Source organism: Muntiacus reevesi, chromosome 1 (genome assembly GCF_963930625.1).
Source record: "Muntiacus reevesi chromosome 1, mMunRee1.1, whole genome shotgun sequence".
Classification (NCBI taxonomy): Eukaryota; Metazoa; Chordata; class Mammalia; order Artiodactyla; family Cervidae; genus Muntiacus; species Muntiacus reevesi.
Genome location: NC_089249.1, coordinates 66483870 through 66496388, shown reverse-complemented (window position 1 = coordinate 66496388; position 12519 = coordinate 66483870). Strand labels below are relative to the sequence as shown.

At 43.0% G+C, this 12519-nt stretch overlaps 1 protein-coding gene across 1 annotated transcript in view; it reads right to left on the bottom strand.

The window, feature by feature from the left end:
• The window catches only part of ALDH9A1 (aldehyde dehydrogenase 9 family member A1), a 29404-nt gene extending 18465 nt beyond the window's left edge, over window positions 1–10939 (bottom strand). Inside the window, exons 1-2 of the mRNA XM_065946508.1 lie at window positions 10706–10939; window positions 8578–8723 (exon numbers count right to left, since the gene is read on the bottom strand). Coding sequence (XP_065802580.1) covers window positions 8578–8723; window positions 10706–10892 — 333 coding nt within the window. The 5' untranslated portion in view covers window positions 10893–10939. The remainder of the gene's footprint in view (window positions 1–8577; window positions 8724–10705) is intronic.
• Between the last annotated feature and the right edge of the window lie 1580 nt (window positions 10940–12519).

Genomic DNA, 12519 nt, shown 5'->3' with positions numbered 1-12519 from the left:
TTCCCTGGTGGCTCAGTGGTGAAGAATCCACCAGCCAATATATTAGGTTGCTACAAAAGTAATTGCAATTTTGGACCAGGCATTTTAAATCACTATAACTAGGCTCACATACATCTTTACTAATCAAAATAGGAACCATGACAATCAACACATTTTTGCCAACAAGAAATAAGCTTGTTTATTCTTGTAGCATAAAAATCCATGCTTCAGGATTCAACAAACTCCTGGAAAGCATTTTCTGCTTCCTGCTGGTTGTGAAAGCATTTTCCCTGCAAAAAGTTGTCAAGATGCTTGAAGAAGTAGTCATCAGTTGGCAAGAGGTCAGGTGACGATGGCAAATGAAGTCCAGTTCTCTCAACTTTTGAAGCTTGTACAACTTTTAGTTGTACAATGTGCAGTCGGGCATTGTCACGGAGAAGAACTGGGCCCTTTCTGTTGAACAATACCAGCTGCAGGCATTGCAGTTTTCAGTGTATCTCATCAATTTGCTGGGCATACTTCTCAGATGTAGTGGTTTTGCCAGGACTTAGAAAGCTATAGTGGATCAGACTGGCAGCAGACCACCTAACAATGACCATGACCTTTTTTGGGTGCAAATTTGGCTTTGGGACGCACTCTGGCGCTTCTTCTTGGTCCAGCCACTGAGCTGGTTGTTGCTGGTTGTCATATAAAATCCACTTTTCATCGCACATCACATTCTGATCAAGAAATGGTTTGTTGTTTCACAGAATATGGGAGGACAACACTTCAAAACGACAATTTTAAAAATTTTTGGTCAGCTCATGAGGCTCCCATTCATCAAGTGTTTTCACCTTTCCAATTTGCTTCAAACGCCAAATGAACACAGAATGATCAACTTCGAGTTCTTGTGCAATTTCTCATGTAGCTGTAAGAGGATCAGCTTCGATAATGGCTCTTAATTGGTCATTGTCAACTTCCGATGGCCGGCCACTATGCTTCTCATCCTCAAGACTCTCATCTCCTCTGCAAAACCTCTTTAACCACCACTGCACTGTATATTCATTAGCAGTTCCTAGGCCAAACACATTGTTGCAAGTTGTCTCCACTCCTTTATGACCCATTTTGAACTCTAATAAAAAAGTCACTTGAATTTGCTTTCTGTCTAACATCATTTCTATAGTCTAAAATAAATATAAAATAAATAGCAAGCAATAAGTCATTAGCAAAAAGAAAAAAAAGAACACAAAGAGAGAAATGCACATTAAAATGATATATAACATAATCACATTTAAGAATGTAATCCAGGATCAAATGGCAAAGTTCAACATGCAAAACTGCAATTACTTTTGCACCAACCTGTGTCTCCTGGACACAGGTTCGATCCCTATGTCTCCTAGACACAGGTTCAATCCCTGATCTGGGAAGATGCCACATGTCATGAAGCAACTAGGCCTATGCACCACAACCACTGACCTATGGTCTAGAGCTGGGGAGCGGGAACTTCTGCGTCCACGTGCCACAACTACTGAAGCCCATACGCTCTAGAGCCCACGCTCTGCAACGAGGAGCCACTGGAATGAGAAGATGGCATGCTGCAGCGAAGCAGCCCCGGCTCAGCGCAGCTGGAGAAGAATCCTCAAGGCAACAAATTCGGAGCACAGCCAAGAGTAAATGAATTTATTTAGAAAATGTGAATATGTAAGAAATAGGCATTTGCTATTACAGATCCGATTTTAATTAAAAAAACAACGTGGTCAAAATCTGTACATAAAACATGAATTGAACAACTGACAAGGAAGAGATGCATCTCTTCCTAAAAGTGACAATCAATATGGCTGACCAGAAGCAAAATGAAATGGCAACAGAAATTAACACAAGTGTCTAACAGGTGCAGATCTCAGAAAGAACGGACAAATGAAATACGGGAAAGGGCGCTTTGATAATGATAATCAGACAGGGTCTATTTCTACAAAGACTGGAGGTATGAAGTGCTTTGATTCGTTCATTCCACATTTGCTGGATTACAGAAAAGATGACAGAGTAGGACTTGAGCTCACCTCCTTCCAGGAAAACACCAAAATCACAACTAACTGCTGAACAGCCATCACCAAGAAAGATCAGAACCTACCAAAAAAGCTTTTCTGCATCCAAAGACAAAGAAGTCACAACAAGATGATGGGGGGCAGTACACTGGTAATCTAGTCAAGCCCCATACTCCCCAGGTAGGTGACCCACAAATTGGAAAACAATTATTTTGCAGAGGTTCTCCCACAGGAGTGAGAGTTCTGAGCCCCACATCAGGCACCCCAGGCTGGAAGGCTGGCATGAGGAGGAGTCCCCAGAGCGTTTGGCTTTGAAGACCAGCAGGTCTTAACTACAGGGACTCCACAGGAGTGGAAGAGATAAAAAAAAACTCCACTCTTGGAGGACGCACAGAAGATCTCATGCACACCAGAACCCAAGGAAAAAGCAGCGAGTGACTCCACAGGAGCCTGGGTTAGACCTACCTGCTGGTCTCTGAGTGTCTCCTAAGAAGGGGGAGGCTGGCTGACTTAAGTTTACAGTGGGGACGAGGACATCAGTGGCAGAGGTACCACAGAATACTCACTGGCGTGAGCTCTCCTGAAGGCTGATATTTTGGCACCAAGACCTGGTCTCCCAACAGCCTATAGGCCCCAGTGCTGGGATGCCTTGGGCCAAACAACCAACAGGGCGGAAACACAGCCCCATCCATCAGCAGAGAGGCTGCCTGAAGGCTACCTGAGCCCACCTCTAGACACATTCCCTGACACGGCCCTGCCCACCAGAGGGATAAGACCCACCAGTAGGCAGGAACCAGTCCCTCCCCGCAGGAAGCCTGCACAAGCCTCTAAACCAGCCTCATCCATGAGGTGCAGATGCCAGGAACAAGAGGAACAACTCCCTGCGGCCTGCAGAATGGAGGCCACAAACACAGAGACTTAGACACAGAAGACGGCAGAGAAATATGTTCCAGATGAAGTAACAGCATAAAACCCCAGAACAACAATGAAGTGAAGTGCAGCTGGACAATCATTTCACACTTTTAGTAAGAAAAAGAAGGACAGATCCAGTTTCTTCCTTCAAGGAGCTCACTTCTTAAAAAGGAAGTAAGTAAGTTCTAAACAAATTCTGCAATTACTGAATAGACATGTTTCTTCAGAAAAGATGACTTTTTTACATTCAAACATAGTCTAAATTAAACTGCCTTTCAAACCAACAATTTACCTTCTCTTTCCTGATTCTATACCCACCAAAACAACTTTTTAACAATTAATTTGTTTCCCAGTTACTGATACTGGAAAGAGGGTACCTAGGAAGACAAGAAGACATCAGTTCTGATGTAACAGTTCTTTAACCAGGTGTGAATCATCCCACTTCTTGGATGTATTGAGTATGATCAATGTAAAACACATTTTCAAAAGGCATGATCAACCACAAGTGACTTAAACTTCATCTCTATAATGCAAGAGGGGAACTAGTTCCTAAAAAGGAAGTAGGTCCCAGTTCACTAACCAGCATAAACACACTGATGAAATCAGTATGTTACACCTCAAACACATGAAGAAATATTAAACCGGCAAAAGTGAAATGCTGCTGTCTTCCATATTAATACAAGTGTGAACAGATAGAAAGTAATCTGTGACTATTGCTGAAAAGCCTTGGAATATTTACTAAGAAAGGAAGTTTCATTAAGATTTTTTTTTTTCCTTTGGCAAAGAATGGACAGGCAATTAGTTTTGAGGACTGTTTCAAGGTTTCAGCTCAAAGAGAAAATTCAATCTATTGGCTGGTCTTTTGAAATTTTTCCTGTCTTATTCCAGCATCCTCTATCCTCATGCAAAAGGTTATTTCTAAAAAGCCACTGTGGGGCCTTCTGACGGATCTTACAAGGACCATAAAAAAGACCCTGATGAGACCACCAAGCAGTCCCAGCGAGTCCCTAACACGTAACACTGCGTTCAGGGGGGTGGGGGTCCTTCACCCTCGTGGGGTAAGGAGGGCAGACGGGGAAGGGGAAACAATGCAAGTTCCCTGCCCCTTCTAGGTGCAAGAGCCACCATAAAACAAACTGTCCACCTTGACAATGCACTGCTACAAGCATCTCTGGGGAAACATGTGCTTCATATCTACCCCATCCTTCTCTCTGCCACCCCGCTTCTCATGTGACCTGACCACGGGCCCACTGGATGAAAGGGAAGAAGAAAAGCCCCATCCCCCTCCTTCATTTCAAACTGCCAAGCAAGCTTAAGTGTCTAGCTTTTATAAAAGAACCGCATGAGCAAAGACATGCCCATTAAACCTTAATAAGCCTGAGCCCCTGCTTGCTTCAAGAGGCAGAGCTGAGCAAAAGAGTGCCTGAAGGCAAGTGCATAATCTACACATGCAATCTTTTCTATATGTAAATAGTGTTAAAATACATTACAGTTTTAAAATACATTTTCTCTCTCCTTTTAAAGCTACATGACAGTTACTTTCCTAAGGAGGCTCCAACTTAGAAATGATTGGCACCTATCATTAAGATCTTTACAATTTTATAAAAAGCATCAAAAGATTCAAAGTGAAAAGGGAAACGTAAGACTAATACACATACAGAAAACTGTTCATTTCCCTAGGAGTCAATGGGCTTCCGGCTAAGGTAGAGTAATAGGGATCAGAGTTAGGCGCCATGCTTAAGCAACTAAAAATACCAGATAAAGTACACAAAACAACAATTTTTACAAAACAACAATTTTCACAAAACAACAATTTTCAGACACTGAACATTGGACAGCTCGGGACAGTGATCCCTGGGAGAAGGAAACAAATGAGGTGAGCCCTACATGCTGCCTGGAAAGAGTCTCTATGAGGGCCAGTAAGAGGGCCTTAGGTGGGGCCCAACAGACACTCGGAGTTGAGGAAACAGGTTGGGAGTTCAAGGACTATGTGATGGCTACAGTATGCACTCTAGGTACAGGAGAGAAAAGACATGCACAGAAGAATCCCAGAGATCCCCCTTAAGCCTTCATCTGAGAACTGGTCAGTGTGAGGACACTACCCAAGGCTAGGAAAAAACTAACCAAGAAGGTGAAAACAAAAATCCCCAGAGCTCACACAGGGGCATGAATAGTTCATGTGTCCACCAGCCACGCTAAGAAAAACCTCACTAGTACACAGAGCATCAAGCTAGGTATTCAGAAGGGTATTCAATAGTGGGGGAAAATTAGCTGTTCTGATCACACCTAACAAAGCACAGAAACAAGTCTTGCAAGGATCAAACTAATTCCAAGTTAACTTCACTGTGTCCCAGAGCAAAGCTCATTAATATGTTTTAAACTACAAGAATATTCAGCATCCAACACATAAAATTCACAATGTCTAGTGATAACAAATTACTAGACATGAAAAGATAGGAAAGTTATACAACATTTAACCAGGAGGAAAAAAAACCAGTCATGCAAAACAGGAAAGTTATATAACATCTAATCAGGAGGAAAAAGTCAATCAATAGAAACAGATCCAGAACTGGCAGATGTCACAATTAGCAGATGGGGATATTAAAAGTTATTGTTACTATATTCCATGTTTTCAAGAAAGTAGAGGAAAACATGAACATGTTAAGGAGCAACATGGAACAACAACAAAAAGACTCAAATTGAACTTCTAGAGATGAAAAATACACCAGATGGGATTAACAGCAGATTAGACACTATGGAAGAAAAGGTAGATGAATTTTATGCATAACAATGGAAATTACCCAAAATGAAACACAGAGAGAAAAACTGGGGGGAAAATGAACAGATCATTAGTGAGCTGTCAAACAGTTTCAAGTAGTCTAAGGTATATGTAACTGGAGGCTCTGAAGAAGAGGAAATAGAAGAGTGGGGGCAGAAAAAATATCTAAAGAAATAATAGCCAAAATTTTTCCAAATTTAACTATATATGTACAAATTCAAGAGAAATTCCAAACAAAAGAAATATAAAGAAAACTGCATCAAAAGACAATGAACTTTTTTAAAACTGGTGATAAGAAGAAAATCTTAAAAGCAGCCAGAGAGATAAAAAATACTTAATAGAGGGGAACAAAAATAAGAACGATAGCACACTTCTCTTCTGAAACAAGTCAGAAGACAGCAATGCAACATCTTTAAAGTACTGAAAGAAAAAACTGTCAATCTAGAATTATTTTATCTAGAACTCTTTTTCAAAATGAAAGCAAGGACATCCCAGGTGGTCCAGTGGTAAAGAATCCGCCTGCAATTCAGGGGATATGGCTTCGATCTCTGGTCCAGGAAGATTTCACATGCCTCAGAGCAACTAAGCCCATGCGCCACTCCAGAGCCCACAGGCTTCGCATACTGAGCCCTAACAACAGCAACGACTGAAGCCTGCAAGCCCTAGGGCCCATGATTTGCAACACAAGAAACCACCGCAGTGAGAAGCCTGCATGCTGCAACTACAGGGCAGCCCCTGCCTGCAGCGACTAGAGAAAGCCCACACACAGCAGTGAAGACACAGTACAGCCAAAAATAAACACGAATTTTAAAACTAATGTAAATACATGAATAATGAAAGTGAAATAAAGATTTTCAGACATACAAAAGCTAAAAGAACATCCCTAGCAAATCTGCACTATAAAATATGCTAAAGAAATCTCTCCAAGCAGAAATAACAATGGTAACATAGACATCTGGGCCTTCCCAAAGGAATGGAGAACACGAGATATGCTAAAACGTGAGTAAATGTAAATGTTTTTATCTCATAGAAGATAATTGTGCATAGTTTAAAAATGGAACAGGCAAGGAACTATAGATCACGATTAACTAGAAAAATCACTGAAAGGAAACAACCAGGGGCTAAATTGTAGGCTGTGGTCAGAGGGTGGGATCTGCTCAGTTATAGAATAATTTCAGGTAAAGGTAGATCCAGGGCTTCCCTGGTGGCTCAGGGCTAAAGAATCTGCCTGCCAATGCAGGAGATGCAGGTTTGATCATCAGTCCCTTGAGAAGGAAATGGCAACCCACTCTAGAATTCTTGCCTGGGAAATCCCATGGAGAGAGACGCCTGGAGAGCTAAAGTCCATGGGATTGCAAAAAGTCAGACAGGACTTAGTGACTGAACAAAAACAACAGCAAAGGTAGATTCAGGGCATGATCATCAGACAAGAGCTATCAAGAAAGACAGTAATATATTTTTGACTGTAAAAATATAATATAAAATATTAAATAAAACGGAATGAAGAGTTTAAAGGAAAAGAAAATTAACATTAGATAGTCGATTTCAGAGCAAAAAAAATAGGTACTACTCAGAATTTTTAAAATATTATAATAATAAAAGAGCCAGTTCTTAAGAAGGTAAAACAACCCAAATGCTTATGCACAAGCAAAAGTGAGAGGCAAATTAGAATAATAAATTATCAGCTTTGAATTGCTACTTTTAATCTACCAAATTAAAAATAAATTTTGATAAAAGAAAATATCTTGTTGGGAGAAAATTCTCCAGGAATATTTTGACATTAGTGCATGGTGCAGGCTTTCTGCAAAGGCCACTGGCAAGCAAGCTGACTGAAAAGTAAAAGCCTTGGAAGGCAGAGACAGATTCTCCCTAAAGATGGAGGTCTCTGAAAAGATGTGGAGATATAAAGCTCTCTACTTCCTGTTCTTGGAGACATCTGCTTACATTCCAGGGTAATAAATCTAGTGATACCTTTCCCCTTAACCTTGGAGATCTGTTCAGTGAGTAACATCTCATTAACCTTAACAAGTAACCTTTCTCCAAAGGAGAGAATGGGCAGATGTGCCCCTTATAAGTTGAGTCTCATAATTTTAGGGTTCCTCTCCTACAATGCAACCCACTGTATGCAACAGGATAACATCTGACTTTTATTGCATCACCCCATGAGGACTAGGGCTCAGAAAACTAGTGCTAAAGTATTTTACTGTGAGTAATAAACTCTCTTTCTCTCTCTAATCCAGAAAACTTTATGCTTCTTGTCAGAATACCCATATAACCTTGCAAACAGGGTAACTCTCAGTCCCCCAGTTTCTGACATAACACACTGATAAGGAAAAAAATCACAACAGTCCTACACTGAGAGAGATACCTGATTTACATTTTGGTGTATATCCTCTGAATTTTCTAATTTTCTGTAAAGACAATCTAGTACTTTTGCCTTTTAAGACTGTAAAAAGCTAAACTTAATTTCATAAGAGGGGAACAGGAATGAATTTATGAAATATTCCAGGCAACTAAGGCAGAAAATTAACCTGAAAAAGAAAGTGAACCTGAAGAGTCATCAGAGGAAACAGTAAAAAGGGAACAAGTACACACAGTTAAAAAGAAAAGGAGACAAGCTACAAAGGACACATTATCATTACAACAAAGAAGGAAAAGAAAGCCTGCCCAGGGAGATGTCACAAGGAGCCAAGAGCCAGAAAGAAATCACTGAAGGAGAGCTTGTTGTACATACCAAGGTGAGCATATAGAAATGTTTTTGGATCTCATCATTAAAAGGTATCACTTAATAATCCATCAGTTTAATTGCAAATCATCACACACACAAAAAATCACAGAGCAATGCAATAGGACTTTTCTGGAAGAGATTAAATTAAAACATACCCTTATTATCCTGGCAGCCTCCAAAAGGATTCGGCAACGCTCCATGCCAGATTTTTTACTCCATATTTTAAAGGCAGCCTTTGCATCTTGAACAGCCAAATTTACTTCCTTTTCTCCTGAACATGTGAAAGTAGCTATCACTCTACCTATAAATACAGGGAAAGTCAGTGTTAAATTTCAAATGTTTGTCACATATTTTAAATAAAGTATTGTGTATCCATTTTCCTTTTAGTGATCCTCTTCCTGTTTTTAAGTATAGTCTGATTTAGTGACTACCCCTAAACCAACAGCTTATCTTTTAAAGAATCTAATAATAGTTGAAGACTTGTCTTCAGAAAAATGTACTGACTGTGTCTCTTGCCTAGCACACCTTGAACTTGGGGGTAAGAACTCCTGCCCTCCTAAATTTTACACTTGGGTTTACTAACGTTAACTTTCTATCAATTATTTCACAATGCTCCTTAACAATGTTTCATAATCTCAGAGGCCTTGCATAATCAAAGTATTCAGTCTCCTGGGTTATGAACTCTGATTGTAAATCACTGGTCTGTGTTTTATGTAAGTCATATAATACTACTGATACTTGATGAACATGGTTAATAAATAAGAGTATCAAGAAAAGATATTCCTAAAAGCAAGAAAATTTTTTTCTCAAATATGAGGGAAAAAATCCCAATCTCAAATTTTCTTGTTTTTGTTGTTTAGTCGCTAAGTCATGTCCAACTCTTTACAACCTCATGGACTGTAGCCCGCCAGGTTCCACTGTCCATGGGATTTTCCAGGCAAGAACACTGGAGTGGGTTGCCATTTCCAAGTCCAGGGGATCTTCCAGAACCAGGGATCGAACCCACGTCAAAAGCCCATTTCATTTTCTTACTTCAATTCTATTCCCTACACTGGGCAAAATATGAAATGATCAGTTTTTCTAGACCCAAATCCTAAGGGTTGTGACTGACACTACTAAAAAGAAATCTCTAGAACGTCAGTTAAGGGTTTCCCCTCCCACAAGAACATTTGGGACTCTGCTTTTTCCAGAGATTTCACAAACCTGTAATTTTTATTATAAATTTGAGTAGCCAATTGATAGAGGCCGTGGCTAAGAGTCACACATCACATACTGTAGGCAGTTAAAATAAAGAGCAATTTTTCTTTCTTTTGTGTCAGTATGGGAGTGGGAAATCAAGAGGCCTAAAGGATTAGAGCCTGATGGTGGCTGTGGCCCCTTCCTGCTCTGACTAGTCGCTGCTCTGTGGTTTACTGTAATTGATCACACCTAAATTCTCCAGTCTCTTGAAATTCAGTTTGATCCCTCTAGGGATATACTATTTGATTTGCACAAACATTTATATTTCTCTCCTGGTAAACATTAAACCTAGCAAAACAAGCAAAACAAGAACAAAAAAACCTCTTCCTCATTTGCTTTGTGATCTTTGGAGTTTCCAGGGCCCGGCACAGTGCTTGGCACACATTAAGCACTGGATAAAAGCAGAATTTTTTATTTCCCTTTCTCAGCTTTGGTTCGTGTCCGGAAATACTTTAACACTACCGGACGGCAACAAAGTAATCATGCACGCTCATTACAACCATCTGTGCATGCTCCTCCATTTTGGCACAAGTATTTCTTTTCACCCTGTCCTTCTAGAACTCTTCTAAGTGCACCGTTGGAGACATTACTGAGGTCCTACCTTTAAAATTTAATAATTAACACGAAGACACTACCTTACCCACTGGGGCTCTGTGGACTCTGTACAGGCGATTGTGAAATTAACCCTGACCCCACCGCGCAACTTACGAGCTGCTCCCCTTTTCTACGACCCCTTCCTGCCCCGGTCCAGATGCTCTCGAGTTTGCGCAGCATCCTTAGCTGCCTACACAGATAACTTTACACTCTACACCATCACTTCAGTTCAGTTCAGTTCAGTCGCTCAGTCGTGTCCGACCCTTTGCGACCCCATGAATACCCGTGCTCAATAAGCGTCTGTTCAATGCACTACACGAAGGTTCAGAAGTTAGAATAGGTTTCACCCCTGCGGCGGGGGGGCGTCAATCCGCGCCACAGCCTCGCCCCTACCCTGGCTCCCGCCGCGTCCCTCGACCCGTCCCTAGCGCCTGGTCTTCGACCCGTTACCGGTTGCAGGCTCGAAAGCCTTCTCGGTGCCGGAGGCGTCCACTGGCTCCACGCGGGCCCCGCCGCGGTAATTGAGCGGCTGCGACACGACGAAGGTGCCAGTGCTCATGGTGGCGATCGGAGCAGAAGCAGGCCTGAGGGTGCGAGAAAGTGTAAACAGTGCAGCCAGGCCAGCTCGGAGAAACATGAGGGGCAGGAGCGGCGGAGAGGGCCAAGCCTGACGGGCGGGGCCAGGGAGGCGCGGGGATGGCGGGGGCGGGGAATATGAGGCCTGGGGTGGGTGGGGCAGTGGGGAGGGGCGGGGTCACGGGAGGGGCGGGGCAGCGGGAGGCGGGGCAATATGAAGCCTGGGGTGGGGCAGCTGAGAGGGGCGGGGCAGCGGGAGGCGGGGCAATATGAAGCCTGGGGGGGTGGGGCAGCTGGGAGGGGCGGGGTCACGGGAGGGGCGGGGCAGCGGGAGGCGGGGCAATATGAGGCCTGGAGGTGGGGCAGCGGGGAGGCGGGGGCAGTGGGAGGGGCGGGGTCACGGGAGGGAAGGGGCACCGGGAGGCGGGGCAAGATGCGGGCTGAGGGGCGTGGCGCGCCCGGACTAGAGCTGAGGGGCCTCCAGACGAGGGCTGGCCTCCCGGGTCGGAGTTTGCGAGACTTCCGGGCGGTCACTAGGCTAATCCAGGTCCAGGTCCGCCCCGCGCTTAGCCTAGAAGCTGGGTGGCACACCAGAGTCTCACACAAACGCACGCACGCACGCACGCACGCACACACGCGCTCTCTCCCCCTCACTGTCTCATTTTTCTCTTTCTTCTTCCGGATCAGTATTTAAAACAAGAGTTTTCAGGTACATCACAATATGTTATCAGCCTAGGATCTTCTGATCATTCCGTCTAAGGAAAAGAGGATTAGATCAGGGGTCGGGACTCCCCGTTTCCACTGCACTAGGCACCGTTGAACCCCTGATGGAGGAACTGAGATCAAAAGATCACACTTGCCACGCCAGGGCATGTGTGTGTGTGTGTGTGTGTGTGTAATGAAAGAAAGTGAAAGTGTTAGTTGCTCAGTCCTGTCTGGTCCGCCAGGCTCCTCTGTCCATGGGATTTTCCAGGCAAGAATACCGGAGTGGGTACAGATTCCCTCCAGGGCGTGCGTGTGTGTGTGTGTGTGTGTGTGTGTGTGTGTGTAATGAAAGAAAGTGAAAGTGTTAGTTGCTCAGTCCTGTCTGGCTCTTTGCGACCCCAAGGACTGTAGTCCGCCAGGCTCCTCTGTCCATGGGATTTTCCAGGCAAGCATACCGGAGTGGGTACCGATTCCCTCCTCCAAGGGACCTTCCCAACCCAGGCATGGGACCTAGCTCTCCTAAATTGCAGGCAGATTGTTTGCCCTCGAGCAACCAGGTAAGTATATATTTATTTATCTGTTTATCAATATCTCCTAGCTGAGCATGTTATAACTCTCTTAGATTATCTGGTACACATCTTCCAAACCTCAATCTTCATACAGATAATGAGGTTTACACTTCTTTCTTCTTCCAGATCAGTGTTTAAAACAAAGAGTTTTAAGTTCAAATAGGTAACACAGACTTTGAAAAGAGAGTTCTTTTTTTTTTTTTACTTTAGCAGGAAAGCACAACAGAGAAATCTATTCCATATGACAAACAACAGGGAAGAGTTAAATTAATCACAGCATAATTAGTAACAAAGTGACTTTGTAAATTAATTTTACTTCTGAATTAATTCTCTTTACCTCTGAATTAATTAGGTATTATGTTTGGTTGGGCTTCCCTGGTGGCACTGGTAAAGAATCTGCCTGCAATGCAGGAG